The 19,155-nt window shown below is 41.6% G+C and overlaps 2 protein-coding genes across 10 annotated transcripts in view; one reads left to right on the top strand and one right to left on the bottom strand.

Annotated features, from left to right (window-relative positions):
* CFI (complement factor I) overlaps nt 1-2,778 on the bottom strand; it is a 34,196-nt gene extending 31,418 nt beyond the window's left edge. For 3 of the 8 annotated variants that reach the window (XM_069459032.1, XM_069459033.1, XM_069459034.1), the window contains exon 1: nt 2,639-2,774. In XM_069459032.1, the coding sequence (XP_069315133.1) occupies nt 2,639-2,699 (61 nt within the window). In that variant the 5' untranslated portion in view covers nt 2,700-2,774. Of the gene's footprint in view, nt 1-2,638 lie in introns of all 8 variants that reach the window. The other 5 variants (XM_069459035.1, XM_069459036.1, XM_069459029.1 and 2 more) reach the window with 3 other exon arrangements.
* A 7,385-nt stretch (nt 2,779-10,163) lies between these two features.
* GAR1 (GAR1 ribonucleoprotein) lies at nt 10,164-18,500 on the top strand. 2 transcript variants are annotated; one of them, XM_069459161.1, is made up of 8 exons: nt 10,200-10,243; nt 10,353-10,483; nt 10,841-11,072; nt 12,615-12,769; nt 13,249-13,308; nt 15,844-15,994; nt 17,783-17,851; nt 18,191-18,500. In XM_069459161.1, the coding sequence occupies exons 3-8, from the start codon at nt 10,853-10,855 to the stop codon at nt 18,202-18,204; spliced, it is 669 nt and encodes a 222-aa protein (XP_069315262.1). In that variant the 5' UTR covers nt 10,200-10,243; nt 10,353-10,483; nt 10,841-10,852; the 3' UTR covers nt 18,205-18,500. The 2 variants fall into 2 exon arrangements, with proteins under 2 accessions (XP_069315263.1, XP_069315262.1); XM_069459162.1 differs by lacking the exons at nt 10,200-10,243; nt 10,353-10,483 and adding an exon at nt 10,164-10,199.
* The last annotated feature ends 655 nt before the right edge of the window (nt 18,501-19,155 follow it).

Raw genomic sequence — 19,155 nt, 5'->3', positions numbered from 1 at the left:
CTATTCAATACAAGAGCCATTAACAAAATGTGACTACTAAAATTAAAATTCATTAAAATTAAATGGGAATTCTGTTTCCAGCCAAGATAGAGTAATAGGGACCAAATTTACCCTGCAGCCTAAAACAACCAAGAAATGGACTAAATAACAGAAAACAATGGTTTTTAAGACGCGGGTCACCAGGCAATGAAGGGTAGTGATCCCTGAGGGTTGAGAAAGAAATGAGGTGAGCTCTCCCTTTGTCCTACTTTATTGCCTTGAGAGAGTTTTCAGGCCAGGGTATAGAGAGGGGAGACTTGGGCTGAGCACAAGGGACTCCTTCAGTTTAGGAGAAAGAGCTGAGAGTCTATGGAGACGAAAGCAGTGATAGTTCACAGATAAAGAACTGGAAGAAGCGAGTTCTCAGACAGAGAACGCTGGAGCTCTGCAGAAGGTCCCCTTTGAGTATGAAAAAACTGCCAGAGGCTGAGGAAAGAACCACTGGAAAGAATTTGAAGTAACAATGCGCATGCTCAAACAGCCTGTCCTCACTACTCAAACTACAACACTTACCGTTCCTGGGACGTTGGGTGGAGAATACAGAAGGATCTTGCCCTAACAGTGTGGAATGACTAGCCCTAGACTGAGTGCCCTTCTGATCCTACCTAGGAAAGCTTAAGGGAAAGACCTGAAATCAAACAGTTTTTAAGTGACTAAACTGCATCCCAGAACAAAGCTCATTATTTGCAGAAATAGGAAAAAAAAAAACAAAACAAACCATCATCCAACAAGATAAAATTCATAACATTTGGCATTTAATAAAAATAATACGCATGCAAAGAAGCCAGAAAATATGACTCATAATGAGGAGAAAAATCAACTGAAACTGGCCCAAGGGACCACTTTCATGGAAGACAACTTTTCCACGGACCGGGGGTGGGGGGCGGTGGGCGGTGGGCATGGGGGTGGGGTGGTGAGGGGATGGTTTCAGGATAACTCAAGGGCATTACATTTATTGTGCACTTTATTTCCATTATTATTACATTTTAATATATAATGAAATAATTATACAACTCACCATAGGTTGGGGACCTTTTCTGGTATTAGTATAGCCCATCCCAGCTCTCTTTTGGTTACCATTTGCACATATCTTTTCCAGCCTTGGTTTCTCTGGATCTAAAAGGAGTCTCTCGTGGACAACATGTAGTTGGATCATGTTTTTTAAAAATTGATTCTGCCAATCTCTGCCTTTTGATCTGAATCTACTTCCATTTAAAGTAATTGCTGATAAGGATTCACTTCTGCCATTTTGCTATTTGTGTACTTATCTCTCATACCTTTTTTGTTCCTCATTTTCTCTATTACTGCATTCTTTTGTGTAGCTGATTTTTTTGTAGTGAGCCATTTTGATTCCCTTCTCATTTCCTTTTGTGTATATTTTTCAGATATTTTCTTTGTGTGTACCATGGAGATTACAATTACTATCTTAAATTTATGGAAATCTAGACTGAATTGATAACAGCTTGGCTTTCAAGAGCATACAAAGCTCTGCTCCTATACAGCGCGGTCTCCTCCTGTATGTTATTGCCACACATTACATCTTTACACATCATGTGACTATTGACACAGATCTAAAATGTTTATACAGCTGTCTTTTAAATCATATAATAAGGGTACAAACAAAAATAACATAATATTGGCTATTCTATTTACCTATGTAGTTACTTTTACTGGCGTTCATTGTTTCTTTATATGGTCTTGAGTTACTGTCTAGCATCCTTTCGTCTCAGCATGACGGATTCTCTGGCTTGTAGTGCATTTCCTGTAGGTCAGGTCTACTGGCCTCTAACTTCCTCAGCTTTCGTTTATCTGTGATTTTCTTCATCTTTCCTTCATTTTTTTTTTTTTTTTTTGGAGACAGAGTCTCGCTCTGTTGCCCGGGCTAGAGTGCCGTGGCATCAGCCTAGCTCACAGTAACCTCAAACTCCTGGGCTCAAGCGATCCTCCTGCCTCAGCCTCCCGAGTAGCTGGGACTACAGGCATGTGCTACCATGCCCGGCTAATTTCTTTCTATTTTTCTTTTAGTAGAGACAGGGTCTCACTCTTGCTCAGGCTGGTCTCAAACTCCTGAGGTCAAATGATCCACCCACCTCGGCCTCCCAGTGCTAGGATTACAGGTGCGAGGCACCGCGCCTGGCCCCTTCTTTTGTTTTCAAGTGTTATTTTAAATCTTGCATATTATTTCCCCATTGGCATATTTACATCTCCTTTCTACAACTATACCGTGTACTGAAAGGCAATAGAAGGAAGAGATCAGTCTTATTACTTTCCTAACACTATACCCTACACACAGAAAAGGCTTGGGAAATGTTTATTGATTTATTGTAATTACAGTAAATCATAGCTTTGTATTAGTAAAACTCTTGTTCCATGTCTATGCCTAGTTCAATGTCTATGCACATATAAGCATATAAAAAAACCACATTCTTAAAACTCCTTTATCAAGATATTAACATATTTGTTACTGACTATATAGTGGCATTGTTGGTAACTGACCTATGTAATGTTTCAGTCAACATTATATCTTTTAAGAGTTTTCCTATATTCTTATAATCTTTAAAATACCTACCTAAAATAATTTCCATAAAGACTGAATTACTTACCTTGCAAAAACTTAAGTAGAAGCACAAAAGCAACAGAAAAACATGAACAAGCTTCATGTTGGAGGTGTTCAGGGTCTGTGTCTCTGCTGAGACACTTTCTTCCACCCCAGATATTCTTTTGAAATTTAATTTTTAACCTCTGAAAAAATATTTCAAAAGAGCAGGCCTCCTAAAGAGCTTTGTACTTTTGAACTCTTAAAAGAATCTGGCTAAAACCCAAAGAGTTTTACCGTAACTGAAACCAAAAAACGGCCTTCCCAGTAAATAGCTGAGGGAGGTAACCAATAGGAACTGTGTTTCCTCCGGAAGAGACTGATTTACCCAACATTCTGGGGAACAATGCCTCAATTCTGTTTGTTAGGGAAGACAGAAATTACACTGGAAGCAAATTTCTATTTTCTCTGTAAAATAAACTACCACGCATTGGTTCTACAGTGATCAAGTTATATTTTCTGAGCACAGAAAACTTTGTACAGCAAGTATTCTTGCTCTAGTACCAAGTAGGTACTTGCAGATTCATTTGTATTTGTAAGTTTGTGACGGCAAAAATAATGACACAGCTTGGATTCTCCAGAAGCAGACCTGAGACAGAGTTTGGGGGGCAAGGTGTTTAGTAGGGATCAAGCAGCGGGAGAAGTCAAACCGCGATTCAGCTTCAACAAAGCCTTGGATTGCCCAGGGGCAGCTCAAGAACTGAGTGTGACCTGTCACAGTGTCCAACAGAAACGGCTGGACCATTATAACCTGTCTTGCTCAGTCACCGATATGGGTTGCCCAGGAAGGGCATGCCCCTAGCTGAGGCCGTTCTCTGTAGCTGAGGCAGGCCCTAAAGGATCTGACAGTTATTTGCTATCTGGAGGTGGTGTCTTCTGACCACACTCTTCTCGGCCAAGCAGCAAGACCTTCCTCCGTGAGGGATCTGGGAAACTCATTTCTGTGTTTTTCAGAGTTCATTACTTGCACCATTTAGATCTACGTTCCAGGTATACTCCAAGACTGGCTCCTTCCAAATTTCAGTGGGCCTCTCTGCTTGAGAGAAAACTTAGAAGAGGGAGTTGGTGGGAAAGACTACAGCCCATGCCCTTATAGTTGATCTTGGGGTTGTAGCTGATACTCGGCCATGCCCCGCCCTGTCCATTCTGGATTCCATTCACCTGAGCTCCCACCTCTGCTGGCCTCAGGGGCTTCCCTGGTGGCCTGACCCACAGTCTCTTCCAGGAGTGGTCTGAGCCCCTGGTTACCACCTGCTTCTCAGGCCAGGTTGCCGTCTCCATCCTTTTACTGTTAGAAGAGGCACCGCAGTAGGACGTGGGTTCCACACACATCCCTCTCCGCCTGCACTGCATTAATAACAGCAGGAACCCTACTTCCTCTGAGATCAGGGTCAGTTACCCTCATGAAGATGGTGACTCCTTTCCTGCTGGTCCCTAGACACAAGGGTCCTAATGTGCACCGGGCGGCAGACTACAGCTTACAATTCAATGGGATTATTGCTGTGCTCCTGGCAAAAGTGCGGTTCTTTAGGGACCAAAACCACTAACCCTGCAGAGTCTACAGTTGTGGTAAATGGAAGAGTTGGTGAGTGTTGTCATTCCTGCCTCTGTCCCTGGATTCCCAGACCCATGTATTCTTCCAGCTGGGGACAAAATGCCCTATGAAGTTCTCTGATTCAATGCATATACTGTCTCCTGGAGGACAGCACCCCATTCGCACAAAGTATTGCCTTTAACTGGCACCTCGGCTCTGCATTTAGCAGCCCGTTCCAATGCTCTAGCAGGCCACCAGCTTCTGGGTGGTACAGCAGGTGATGTGACTACTGGATTGCATGGTCACGGGCCCACTCCCACTTCTCCTCTGCGGTCAAGGGAGTAGGCTTGGCCGGCAGGATGTTATATGGGATGCCTTGCTGGAGGACTAAGCACTCCGTGATCCTCCGGATCATGGTGCTAGCTGAGGCCCTGCGGGCAGGAAAGGCAAACCAGTACCTTGACTGTGTGTCTATTCCTGTGAGAATGTACCACTGGCCCTTCAAAGACTGAAGGGACCAGAGGTAGTCAATTTGCCACCAAGTGGCTCGTTGGTCTCCTTCATGAATTGTGCCATCTTGTGGGCACGGCATTGACAGCGTTGGTCTTTATTGTCAGGTTGGGCATTTGTTGGTGGCAGTAGCAAGATGAGCCTCAGATGTCCATGCTATTTGTCTCATTGGTGGCCTCCATCTCTGCCACCATGGTCACTTCATTTTGGTGCCCATCTCGCCTGCACTGGGGTGGCTGACAACTGAGACTCAGTCATTTTGTTGGTTATTTAGTGCCTTTTCTCTGATGGATGCGCTCTGGTGGGTGTCAACATGTGATAGAGTTTTATACTTCATACCCACTCCTATGTGTACATACATGTTTCTACCCCAGACCTTCTTTGTTCTCATCTTCAAATATTTTTCATGTCAGGAAAAAAAGATGGTCAGGCAATCACTATTGCCTGTGATTCCATACATAGTCTGACCTTGGGCCACTTCTTTCCACACAAAGTGGATGACAAGGTGTACCACCTGAACCTCTGCCCACTGGGAGGACTTTCCCTCATCACTGTCTTTCAAAACCACTCGAGAGTGTGGCTATAACGCAGCTGCTGTCTATTTTCAACTTGTGCCTACATAACAAGCCAACTCATATGTAAATCAAATGCAAACTTTCCCGTCCTCCTTCGGCTGGTCGTATCAGATTCCACACTGAGCCACAGGTATGAACTGAGGGAGGGGCATGGGCACAAGTATTTGGATGCTGGTGGCAGGGAGGGGGGTGTCTGGGCTACCTGCTCGTGCACCTCGCTTTTGACCTTTGGTCCTGTTTGTGTTTGGTTCTGGATGTACCAAACACATCTCTGCCTCACACTTTCGCTAAGCCTGCTTGACCTTGTTTCCTGGGTCTGTCGGGACCCAGCTCGTAACAGGCAGTTCTGGCCATGTGGTGATGGGGCGTCCCACGCTCCCTTATCCACACTTACAGGAATCAGTAGCGCGCAAGATGTTTCTCAAAAGGTGTATAATTCTCTGGTGCAGATGGCCTGGCCTTGCCCCAGAGCTCCAAGGCCCCTTAGTGTGGTCCCCCCACTGGGTCTTCCTTAACACCACACAACGTTTCTTCCCATCACTGACATTTCCAGCACCACAGGGTCGGCTGGATCACTCCAGAAGCCTTTTCTGCCTTGGCAGCTGGAGCAACATTCCTCAGTGTGGAATATTTGTCCCAGAGTTTGAAAAGCCTACTGGGTTCTCTGCTTCCTTCTTTGTTAAAGGAAGTGCAAGATGCAGTAATTTGTCTTTTACTTTAGCAAGGATATTCTGGCAGATTCCTAAGAACTAGTTTCCTAAAAATTTTACTGCTGTGTGAGGCTTTATTTCCCACCATCTGGAGCACACGTGTCTTATCGAAACATTCAGCCTGCCAGCCACCTTCTGTTCATCTGCTCTCGTCAAGGTAATGCCATCAACGCCAAACAATGTGATGTTTTATAGGAAGTCTGGATAATCTAGATTTCTGCAGACTCTATTACCATAGAAGGCAAAAGATACGGCCTGGAGAGAACTGTAAGTATAGTGAATGTGAACTGTTTCTGATCTTCTTCTCTGATTAAAATACCTGGAGTGGTTTCAGTTTTCTTGAACAAATTCTTATTGATACAGTTTATAATGCTGCTAAAACTAGAATCAAGGTTCTTATGTGTAAAAGAAATTCCACTGGAACAAATATTAAACTCCAGGGAAGCAGTAGAGTTTCTAAGCTTAGAAAGAATAGAAAAAAAAAAAAAAAAAGAAATGAGATTTATATAGCTAAATTATATTAAACTTTTACAACAACAACAAAAAAAAAGCACTGAAAGAATGAACTAAGCATACACTCAGGGTATTATTTTTTTTTAAACCAATAAAACAAATCAAAAGTGATAGATTCTCTTCCCTTGGGGTGGGGAAAAAGTGATATAAAATAATAAAGACATAAGCAATAAGTAAACCAGAAAGTAAAAAGTCTTAGACTTGATACTTATTTTGAGAAATAAAATAAAGAAAATAATTTTCGGGTAATGCTATTAGAGTGAATGTTTTTAGGGGGCTGCCCAACATCTGTTGTTCTTCATAGTAGGCTTCCAGTTTCCTTTGGGGAATTATCTGTCTTCTACGGTGGGTTGTTCTGGCAGAAGAGTTACTCCAGGCACATGATTTCCAACACAGAGGTTGAGAAATTCATACTTAGCCTCTCTCCATTCCCTTTTATAGTTCAGTCTCTCTCTCCGTCTGGATTTTGAGTCTTAAGTAACAGAAGAAACAGCTGGGAATCATTTACTCCAGCAGCAGCGGCAGCACCCGGGTCAGACTGTCGTAGCCATGAGATGAGCTTCCTGTGCCTCCTTCTTGACCATCTTGAGTATCTTTAGCTCTTAAGCCTAGTTTCTTAGTCCCTGTCAATACTGTGAACACCCTATTATCTTCCAAATGAATTTTTCTTTTACTAACATTAGCCAGATTTGCATTGGTGGCCTGTCATCGAAAACCTTAAGTGATAAAACCATGTGCTGCTTATCAAATGAATCTGAAGGTCTAGATGAAAATTTTAAGGAAAATAAAATTAATCAGAATTTACTTGGGAAGAGTGGAAAACTTCAATAAATTAATAGCAGAGAAGAAATAGAAACGGTAAAGATTTTAACCACTCAAAGACACCAACTACATTTTGTCAAATCTTTTAAGATCATTTCTCTGTCATTTAAACTTTTCCAGAACACAGGAGAAGCTGGAAAGCTCACCAACTTATTAGCAATACTCTAATACTCTTATCCAAAACTGGGTAAGATGAGCCTCAGAAAAAAATTTATAAATTAATATCATTAATATACGTGCAAGGGTTCTAAATAAGTATTAGGAAACCATATATATCAGTATATATTAAAACTAACATACCATGACCAAGTGGAGATTATTCTAGAAACATAGGGATGTTCAACATTAGGATATCTATTAATGTAATTCAATATGTCAAAAGCTTTAATTGATTAAAATAATAGATTAAATAAAAAACCATATATCATTAGATAAGGAAAAGGTGTTTGGTAAATTTAACACCTATTCTTAATTTTTAAAAAATGAGTAAGCCAGGAAGAGAACAAATATCATTAACCTAGTAAAGGGTAGAATGTAATGGTAAACACTATATATATGGTAAAACACTAAAGGCAAACCTATTAGGGTCTGGAACAAAACCAAGAATGCTGTATTTCAATACTGTTCTGAAGACTCCAGGCAATGCAATACACAAGAAAAAATTATAAATATTGGAGGAGAACAGAAAAAGTTGTCATTATTTGCACATGAAATGATTGTCTACTTAGAAGAATTAACTGAAAAATTATTAAATCTAAAGTCAAAGTTTATTAAGGTGGCTAGATACAAAATCAACATAAGAAAATGACTTTGAGCAAGGCCCCTCAAATACTTTTGAACTGATGCCTCTCCCAGCTCAATAAACTGTTTGATTTCAGGTCTTGCCCTTAAGCTTTCCTAGGTCGGGTCAGAACAGTTCTCAGTCTAGGGCCAATCATTCCACACTATTAGGGCAAGATCCTTCTGTATTCTCCACCCAACGTTCCATGAACGATAAGTTTTCCAGTTCGAGTAGTGAGGACAGGCTGTTTGGGCATCGTTACCTCAAATGCTTTCCAGTGGTTCTTTCCCCAGCCTCTGGCGGTTTTTTCACACGTAGGTCCTGACGAATACTCAGAATGTTACTTTTTGTGCTAGAAATTGTGAGTTCCTCAGTTAAATCTTTGTAATTTTAGTGACATGTTAACTTGTTCATTTGAATACCTCTGTATGACAAAGTTCTATTTTCTTTTTAATTGTTTCTTTCTGCAAAAAAAAAAAAAGAAAAGAAAAATATCACAATTACATGGAATGAGCGTTTAGTTTAGTTGGCAGGAATGACACAAGGAAGTGTGGCAGTCACAACAGGAGGCCAATAATAGTCGATGACCCCAGATGGAATTAACAGAAATTGATAGTTCTGGACAAAAGATAGTACAACCAAGGCTGGGGTGGGGTTGGATATAGTGATGATAAGGAAGGAGGAGCCAGCTCAATTGTTTGAGTTCAAATATTTGGAAACCAAGAGCATGATGCTATCCTGGGGAAAACAGGGAATTGGAAAGATAAACAAATTGGGAAGAGGAAGTTGCAGGGAGGGGAGAAAAAGAGGACTGAGGACTAGGAGAGTCCAAGGTTCTAGTGTGTCTTTTAACTAGCTGGAGAAGTTACTTCACTTCCCTGAATGTCAGTTCCTTACTTCTAAAATAAAGGGGTTAGGTACCACGTAATCCTGAAGGTCCCATAGAAGTTCAATGGTTTTATCATACTGAGTGGGAGATAATAGTGGGACACCAAACGGAGATAGAAACACTAAACTTAAATGTTTAAATGACACAACTCACCAGCAAAATAGACCAGGGTAGTTATGAATAACTCTGTCCGTGTATGATACATAGAATTTAATACATGTATCAAATCTCAATCTAAAATACATTTATGCAAAATTTATTTTAGTTTTAGGACTCTTAGGCGCTCCCTCGAGAAACATATATGTTAACGTAGAAGACATACTGTAATTCCTAATATCTCTATAGCAAAGTTTACAGAGGTCTTTTAAAATCTCATTTATTAGTATTATACAATAACCCTTTGAAACAGTACCAATCTCCGCTCTCTTTCAAAGAAGAGGCGGTTGACTGTGTCAAATGCCAAGTAAAGTCTCAGAGGATTTGGGTGTAAAAGAGGCAAACAAATTTAACAGACGAGAAGCCCCTACCTTCAGTTGCGATAAGTTTTGGAGCATGCGCGGGAAGCTGACGTCAGACATCAAGAGCTTAACGAGAAGAGACAGGAGCTACCAGCATGGACGGGTGCACAGCCTGCCGGTGCTCAAAACGTACTTGACGAATAAATATCTGGTACAAAAGATAAAACGATGGTTTGGCTTGCTGTTAGATGACACATTTTCGTTTTTAAAAAAAAAAATCACGGGTGCGCACACCACACACACGTATTGCATTTCTTCCTTTAACGAATGAAACCGTACAAGAAAAGGACAGACACAGTGCAGCCCACAATGGTGCGTTCTTCAGAAGGTCAGGAAGAAATAAGGACCGCGAAAGAACGGAGAGAAACCTTTCCGTTGGCCGCCATGGGTGCTGACGCCGCCAGATGCACCTCTGGGCAGAGGGCGGCTCAAAACCCCTCAGAGATGTGGCCGCACAGTTGCTGGAGTTGGCAACCAAGTCAGGAGCGAGGTGGGGGGCCATTTCGCAGCCTGAGAAGCAAGAGCGCCGAGGCAGTCCGCGTCGCCTGCGGGAGCTGTCGCACCCTAAACAGTAGCCGGCTCCACCCTCTCGGAGAGGGGGCGGGTCCCTTACGCCGCTATCTCCCGGGGCAATATGGCGGCAGCACACTTCCGGTAGCGCCAGGTTGTGAAGGCGCCGTTATTGTACGTCACTTCCGCTGCCCAGAGCGAGGCAGGTTGCTCGAACTGTCGTAAACCCGTGGTTACAGTTACATGGTATTTATTGTTACTTTTCCGGGGCTGAAGACTGTTTTGGAAAATTGACCGTGTCGCTAGTTCCGCTGGTGACTTCTTTTTCTTCTTCTTCTTTTTTTTTTTTTTAAAGCAAATCAGTTTATTCGAGTTTCTGGTCTTCTTAAAAAACTCTACGCCTGTACGGTGGCCGAGGAGGTTCGAGGCGGAAGTAGCCGGGTGGGTGTGTGCAAAAAGCCGGAGCCAGAGGTGCACGTGGCGCCGGTGAGTAGCCGGAGGAGCAGGAGGGTCTGAAAATGCGGGGCGCGGATCCCAGCTGCGGGAGGGAGGGAGGACGGAGGCGAACGCGGCGTGAAGACCTGCTTGATGTCTGCTCGGGGAGGAGGTACCAACCCGGGGGCGGCGAGGCTGCTATGTGTCGGTCGGCCGGCGCTCACACGGCCGTGGGGAATAACACTTTTCACTTTCCAGGTGCATTACTGGAGGCCTGGCAGTGGGTGAGGTGGCCGGGCTGCCATTATTGTCCCCTTTTATGGTGTTCTGCCCCAGTCTCTAAGGGGTTAAGGGGTGTACTCAGGTGCCACAGTGATCTTGAAGTCACGGGCCGTTTTTTTTCACCAGGTGGGAGAGAGAATGTCTTTTCGAGGTGGAGGTCGTGGAGGCTTTAATCGAGGTGGTGGAGGTGGAGGCTTCAACCGCGGAGGCAGCAACAGCAACAACAACCACTTCCGAGGTGGAGGTGGCGGCAACTTCCGAGGCGGCGGCGGCGGCGGCAGGGGAGGATTTGGACGAGGGGGTGGCCGCGGAGGCTTTAACAAAGGCCAAGACCAAGGACCTCCAGAACGTGTAGTCTGTATGTCGTCTTCAAAGCTTAGGCTACTTGGGGGAGTGGGGCTGGGTTTGGGGTTTGTGTGATTAGCAAGTTTGACTGCAAGTTAGGTCCTGAAGGATAGATTCAGCGGCTCTCCTAGAGAGGTTGTAGCTCGGTGGGGGAGACAAAAGTCTGTGTTCAGAATGCTGCAAACTGACTTATAATCGTATGGCAGCACGTAGAGGGACGATCAAGAAAGCCAGAGGACACTTAAAATGCATCATGGAGGTGGAAGTTGAGTTTGGGCTGACAGGAAGGTGTTAAATAGGCAATATTGAATACTTACCCTTATTTTCCTCATTTTGCAAATGAGCAAACTGATTCAGGGTTAAGTTTCTGTGCCAGGATCATAAGCTTAGTGATAAGTGATCAGTAAGTGATACAGTTGAAATGCAAAGCCAAGTTTTCTGACTTCAAAACCCATGCTTTGGATTGCTACTCAAAAGTAAAAGAAGTGAGAAAAAACTTAGCTTGGGAGGGAAACTATAGTAGGGGAAGTTAAGAACAAGACCTATTTAGAGTAGTTTTGGAGTAATTATCAACGAAGTGGGATGGAAGTCGTGGAAAGTAAGACAGGTTTGTCAGTAGGAATCTAGGTTCAAGAGGAGAGAGGATGAATAGTGTCTAATTAAGAGTGGATTGGATCATGCTGGGTAGTTTGATGGGAGCAATGGCTAGAGTCAGAGGTCCCAGCCCACAAGCTGTTGCAGCAGTTTATATGTAAGGCATTGAGAGTCTGATTTAGGATGATGGCAGTGAGGGGGAAAAAAAGGGGGGGAGGAAAGGGTTATATAGGCGAGAGCTTTCAAAGGAAACAAGATCAGTAGAACTTTACTTAGACTGAGAATAAGTTTCCAGGTTTTGAACTTGGATAATAGGGATGGAGAGTTGCTTTTGTAGGAATGTGATGAATATTTTAGTTTGGGGTGACAGTCTAGTCAGTTAGAAATAAAGGTAGTTATTTTGAGATTCCAGACTTCCCTGAAAAAGATTAAGAATCATCGTAAAGAGGGGGCGGTGGGAACGGGAAAGTTTTAAAGCAGGAGAAAAAAAAGACAAGAACAAAAGGTTATTCACAGGTAGAGGTGGGCGGGGGGAAAGGAAGAACCAAGAGAATGAAGCATAGTGTTTAAATCAGAGAATCATAGTTGTTATAATACGATGACCGTTATAGGTTGAATGGTCTCAGTGCGCCAGGCATCGTTCTAAGCATTTGACATGTTATGACACTTAGTCCTTACAATGATATATAGTAGGTCTAGGATACACCTTATATGTTACTGGCCTTATATTAAAGATGTGAAGCAAAAGGAGGGTGAGTAACTTCCCCCAGGTCACACAGCCAGTTGTGGAGTTGGTACACCAGTCTAGGAAGTCCACACTCTTAATGACTGTGCTCTTCTGCCTCAGAGGAGAACAGATATGGTGAAGTCCCAGGTAGCCAAGAAGAAAGCTTCCAGAAGACATTGGTCAGTAGCATTTGGAATAGTTCTATATTTCTATATTTTCTTGTCCTTTTTTCAGTACTAGGAGAGTTCCTGCATCCCTGTGAAGATGACATAGTTTGTAAATGTACCACAGATGAAAATAAGGTGCCTTATTTCAATGCTCCTGTTTATTTAGAAAACAAAGAGCAAATTGGAAAAGTGGATGAAATATTTGGACAACTTAGAGATTTTGTATCCTTTCTAATCGGAAGACCTAGTAATCTCATTCAGAGGTTACTATTTGTGTTTTTCTGAGGCAATTAAGTATAAATTAAACTTGTGGCTTCTTTAAATTACACAGTATTGCTACAGATTGGCCCATGAAGGAGAATCAAGAGGGGAGAATGTATTTGTACATGCGTAGTAAAATGATAGGCCTTGGAAAGCTAACTTCCTTTTTGGAAAGTTCTAGAAATTATGGCCATTTTGATTAGTGCTACAGGATTAAGTTGGTTAATTTTGATATGATGGTGCCATTGGAATAGTATGGTAGAGTTAGAAGTTGCTTTTTGGTTTTTTTTTTTTTCCCCTTCTTGAACACTAACTCATTCTTACCTTTCTTATATATGCCCATATATTCTAACTGTGTTTTAAAAATTATACGTGAATTCAGAAGGTGTGATATCTTCTTTCATCTTAGTTGCATATTTGTTCCTTAATAAAATTAATAGTATTTTTCAGTTAAATTGTCAGAAAACATGAAGGCATCATCTTTTAAAAAACTACAGAAGGTGAGTCTAACTTATGATACTTAAGATCTTTGGTTTTATAAGGGAATGATGTACCTTAGGACAGTTCTACTTTGGGTGCTTGATACTCCACCAATATGTCACTAAGCTCTTAAATGAGATGTCCTATACAATCAATATTGCACCTGTTGATCTTTAGAAGTAATTTATTTGTTACGGCCTTTTAGAAAGTATTCCTTGCTCATGTTAGCCAAATCGTTAGAATATGACCGTTAGAATATGGTCTCCTAGAAATTTGACCAGTAGCCCTTAAGTAGGGCCCAGTATTCAGTTTATAAAAGGAAGAGCTCGTGGATAATTTTGGTGCAGTTAGGTGAACACTTGGGAACCACTGGACTAGTGAAAGAGGAGGAGGGAATGCATTCTAAGTAGAGAAAACAGGATGTGCAAAGTCTCTGAGACAGCAAACAACTTTAAGGATACAATAAACTTTAGTTTTAATCTCATTTTGTTTTTGAATACCAGGGGTAATACATTGAAATTTATGCTTAAAAAGCACACTGTGGAAAAATAAAAAAAGCACCCCGGGAAGGGGTCAGTGCTGTGTGTGAAGGGGCCAGGAAGGAGGCTGTCTCAATAGTCCTGGAAGAGATGATACTTTAGACTAGGGTAGAGACAGTGGAAGTAGAGAAAGTTGATGGATTTGTGAGAACTATAGGAAGTAGAATCAGTGGGACTTGGTAATTGATGAGCTATTGAAGTTGAGGAAGTAAAAAATACCACCATCTTCCAGATGTCTGCTCTCAGTGTCTTTGTGGATGATGGTACCATTTCCTGAAAAGGCAACGCTGGAGGAGAGGAGGATAAGAGGGGAAGGTGATGAGTTTGGTTTTGGACATGAGTTTGTGAGAGAGCCACGTGGTCAGGAGTTCAGAGAAGGGGCCTAGGCTAGAGACAGAACTAGGAAGCTGTCAGTGTGCACACAGTGTATGAAATAGTCTAAGAAGAAAGAATGAAGGGAAAAGAGCACCTAAGGGCTTCAAGGCACCTTAAATATCTGTTCGTGGAGACTGAGAAGTAATTGCCAGTAAAAAAGGAGGCGAACCACAAGCGTGTCATAAAAGTGGCATCAAAAAAGTTGAAATAACAAAATTTTTCCAAGAGGGAGTGCTCGGCTGTCGTAACATGCTACAGAGTGTTCACTGGATGGCAGCGACATAGAGGTCAAGGGTCATGTTGCCAATGGAGTAAGTAGCTAGCCCAGAAGCCCGATTGGAACAGGAGATGAGAAGGAGACACCACCTCGATGCTAGCCTGTGTCTCCTGGTTCTAGAAACCCTGACACGTACTCAGTGGGAAATTACACTGCTTCAGCCGTGCCTGGAGGTGAGCAGCCTAGAAAGCAACAGTGCTGAGAAGGGCTTCTTATTTGGTGACCTAGAAAAAGAAAACTGCCAGTAATCAATCCAGATCGATCCTCACAGTATTATTCATTTTTATTGTTTCGCGGGTTTTTTTTTGTTTGTTTGTTTGTTTGTTTGTTTTGTTGTTGTTGTTTTGTTTTTGTTTTTTTTTTCTTAATCACACGTGCTAAGTTGGGTACATTCTACCTCTCCTGGCTTCCAGATCCACTGCTGTGTTTAAGTTGAGGCCCTCCTAACCCAGCCTAGGTTACTATAAAGTCTGTAGACTAATGCTGTAATTGAGCTTTCTGCCTTGATGGAAACAAACCCCTGCCTGACACCGTAGCCGTTAGCCACGTGTAACTACTGAGCACCTGAAATGTGGCTCACGGGACTCAGGAACTGAGCTTTTAAGCACTTACTAATTTGAATTTAAATAGCTACTAACTGTGCCACGCAGAGCTAGACAATAGTTTTGAGGTGACAGGCTATGAAGGGAAGAAGGGTAATATGGTGAGATCTAGAGAGAGATACAGACGTCTTATTATAAGTAATATATTAGTTTTGAAAACCTCCATGCATGTTTAATGTAGAACTGTGAAACAATATACCCTGATATTTCATTATCTAAAAAATGTTCTCTTTAACCCCAAACATAGGATGGGTTTAGTTTCTATATATCCTTGATTGCTTTGTTCAGTACATAGTTACTGATTTGATTCTTTATTTAAAGTCTTGAAGCAGCTAGCATGCCAGTGCTTTCTTTTGAATTTTAAGGCTGCATTTTTAATGGTTTTATTTTTCTTATGGCAATCCTGTCGAGTGAAAATGCAGTTAATTTTTGATAGGTATTATCTGTTTCTAAAGAGAAATGAGATTGGTCTTGATTTTTTTTTAATATGCATATAATGCTTATTGTGTCCAAAGAGCCTTATATATATTAACTTTTTTATTTCACACAACTATGTGAAATAGATGCTTTATAATCTACATTTTGTAGCTAAGAAAACCAAGGCATGAAGAGATGAAGTCCTTGCCCAGCGCTGCGTAGTAAAAAGTGTGGTAGGGTTAGGGTTTGAACCTAGGTAGTTTTGACTCTAGCATGTGGGTTCTTCATGGTGATACCATCCTGTCCCCTAAGTCACCACGCTGATTGCTTCTCTTCTGTTTCCAGTTTTATATAGACCCATATAAGCTGCTGCCACTGCAGAGGTTTCTACCTCGACCTCCAGGTGAGAAAGGACAAGGACCTCCAAGAGGCGGTGGCAGGGGAGGTCGAGGAGGAGGAAGAGGAGGAGGAGGAGGCAGAGGTGGTGGCAGAGGCGGTAAGTTACTTATGGGGACATTTGTAGTGAGATTTCAAACTCACAGCTAATTCCTATGGTACAGTTTACTTTTGTACACAGGCAAACTTCCCTTAGAAGTATTTAAGTAAAGAAGCTTGTTTCAGATATTGGCAGGTTGCGCATAGTAATAACGCTTTGTTTCGACAACTTCTTTAAAAAGAAAAAAATCTAAGAAAGCAAACTTTTGAGGGATTTCATCTCTTTGGGTTATTCATGTTTTCTTGGCCGTTTTAATAAAGTATAAGATTCTCCTAACTGCATTTTAGTTTCTTAGTTACTATCATTGAGTGTTGATTGTATGTTAAGAGCTGGACACGAATTCTTTTAATATCTTGTGTGTATTCTCTTGATACTCAGCAAAACCTTTCAAGATAGATGATACGCTTATTTTATGGATGAGGCTTACAGAAGTTAATTTGCCCTAATCCAGGGGTGGGAAACTTGTGGCCTTAAGGCCAATGGATTCGGTCACAAGACTGCACCTTAAGGCCACAGTTTCTCCACCCCTTCCCTAATCCAACAACTGGCAGATCCAGAGTCCAAATGCACATCATCTGACGTCATGTCAGGAACTGTTACCAATAAGTTAATCGCTGTGATCGCAATATTTTGAGGCTTTCACACATCGTCATCATGGGCAGCGAGGTGCTGAGCGGGTTTGGGGGTGGGTGCAGCCCTGGGAATGCTTGTCTGTGGGTGGGCGCCGGTGGGTGATGAGTTGGTGGGCAGAGCCAAAGCGGAAAGGGGGAGGTGCCGGAAGTTGGGCTTGGGCAGCTTCCTCCACTGGGTCAGAAGAGAGAGGGAACTCTGCTCTCTCCTCTGCTTCTCTCAATTTAATCATCATCTCACCGTATAAATGTCCTTGTTTGGGTCTACTTAGGTAGGAGGGAATCTCTTAAAAAGAGAACGGATTTCTCTCTTGAGTATTTTTGGGAGTAACTTCTCGAGAATTTCACGTGAGCATCACCTGTGGTCTGTATGTAGCTCAGTAACCTTAATAATCATGTTTATTACAGCTTTCCCAGAGCAAAACCGCTCCCTGCCACCCCTTTCTCTTAGGGTAAAAGCCTTCATTCCAGCAAACTATTCTTAGTTCAATCAAAAAAGTATTTACAAAACCGAGGTAACCATATGCTCAGCAGTATGGCTAAACCAAACTTTAACAAGCATTTCTAATCCATTAGAATAGAATACTTGCTTAAAAGGTGGTAATCTGGGGTTTTAGCCCACCTCGCAATTGGTGAACTACTATAGTTTCTCCCTTTTTAGCTTTTAAAAATTTCTGCAGGGTGAAATATGTGAATCTATTTATCCTTTATAATTGTAGGAAAATTGTGTTGATCTTTGTAGGTTTGTCAGAATATGAGAGATGATAGTTATTTCATAACTTTATTATTTATGTTACATTACTTAATATACATGTTAATATAAATTTTTTTCTTTTTGAGATGGTGTCTTGCACTTGTCGCCAGGGCTAGAGTACAGTGGCATCATTATAGCTCACAGCAACCTCAGACTCTTGGGCTCAAGCGATCCTCCTGCCTCAGCCTTCCGAGTAGCTGAGACTACAGGCGCAAGCCTAATTTTTTTCTATTTTTAGTAGAGACAGGGTCTGGCTCTTGCCCAGGTTGGTCTCGAACTCCCGACCTCGAGCGATCCTCCCACCTCAGCCTCCCAGAGTGCTGGGATTACAGGCCTGAGCCACTGCACCTGGCCAAATTTTTGTTATATATTACATTGTTAGTTAATAAACTTTTCCTTTTCTAGGTGGCTTTAGAGGTGGAAGAGGTGGAGGTGGGGGCTTCAGAGGAGGAAGGGGAGGTGGCGGTTTCAGAGGTGAGTGTTAAAGTCTTCAAATGATTGAATTTCCTCTTTTTATTTCTTTTTCTGCCAGCGAGTATATAGAACACCATGGTATCTTTACTTAGCCTAATTTATGGCCTCATTTTGTATCACTCTTTGTTTTTGCTTTTAACTTTTTCACCTACTTTTAATTTATTTTGCTTTATTGTTTGAAAAATAAAAAAGGTGTAATGAATGGTGGTTAAACTTGGCGAAGTATGTTTGCTAAACATTACAGGAACTAATGCTGATTTTAAACGTAAGATTTGGGTAATAGTACTATTAAAAATCTATTTTTTTATGCCCTTACTACTTTAATTTTCTCTTAATCAGGGAGAGGACATTAAGTGTCACAGTTGACAGACTTCACACTTGGCTTCTGCATTAACCTGCATGATCTACGTCTACTATGGACTGAAAACTTGTTTTTTTAAGCAAGTCTTGAAGATCTGGTCATTTTTTGACAGTGAAACGAAAATGTCAACGTCATGCAAAAATGAGTGCAAGAGAATTTTGCTCTAAAAGAGCACGAACAAGTCTTTTAATGTTTTGTACGGTCCCTGGCACTCTGTGGGTGCTTACATGAGCAGTTTTCATTTGAAATATATATGAATTTTTAAAATAAAGTGTTTTATTCCTTTAAGTTATTTAGAGTGTGTCTATTAAACCAAACCTGTTTTTTTGAAGTTAACAGGAACAACTAAAGCTTAAACCCAGTGGATTACAAATAGAAAAAAGGATTTATTTCCGTATATTACTGATTTTTTAAAAAATAGGCCACTAGAGTAGTACTTTAAGATTGTTTACAGTTAATACCCCCTTTTATATATGAGAACATTAGCACCCTTTTTTGTATTTCCCTTTTTTATTATAATACATAAATCAAATTTAGTATAGCGGTCTAATTGCAATGATTGATTTTGAAATTTCAGTATTAGGAATCTATTAAACTTGGAGTAGCTTTGTTTAAGTGAGAAATATATAAGAATTTCTTGAGAAACATTTATTTTGTTATTTGACATAGAGGAAATATATTAAAAGTTTTACTGGATGTTCTTATTTTAATTTTACTTTTTTTTTTTTGAGACAGAGTGTCACTCTGTTGCCCAGGCTAGAGTGCCGTGGCATCAGCCTAGCTCACAGCAACCTCAAACTCCTGGGCTCAAGCAATCCTCCTGCCTCAGCCTCCCGAGTAGCTGGGACTACAGACATGCACCACCATGCCCGGCTAATTTTTTCTATATATTTTTAGCTGTCCATATAATTTCTTTCTATTTTTAGTAGAGACAGAGTCTCGC

Source organism: Eulemur rufifrons, chromosome 26 (genome assembly GCF_041146395.1).
Source record: "Eulemur rufifrons isolate Redbay chromosome 26, OSU_ERuf_1, whole genome shotgun sequence".
NCBI lineage: Eukaryota > Metazoa > Chordata > Mammalia > Primates > Lemuridae > Eulemur > Eulemur rufifrons.
This window is presented reverse-complemented; position numbering and strand designations above follow the sequence as displayed.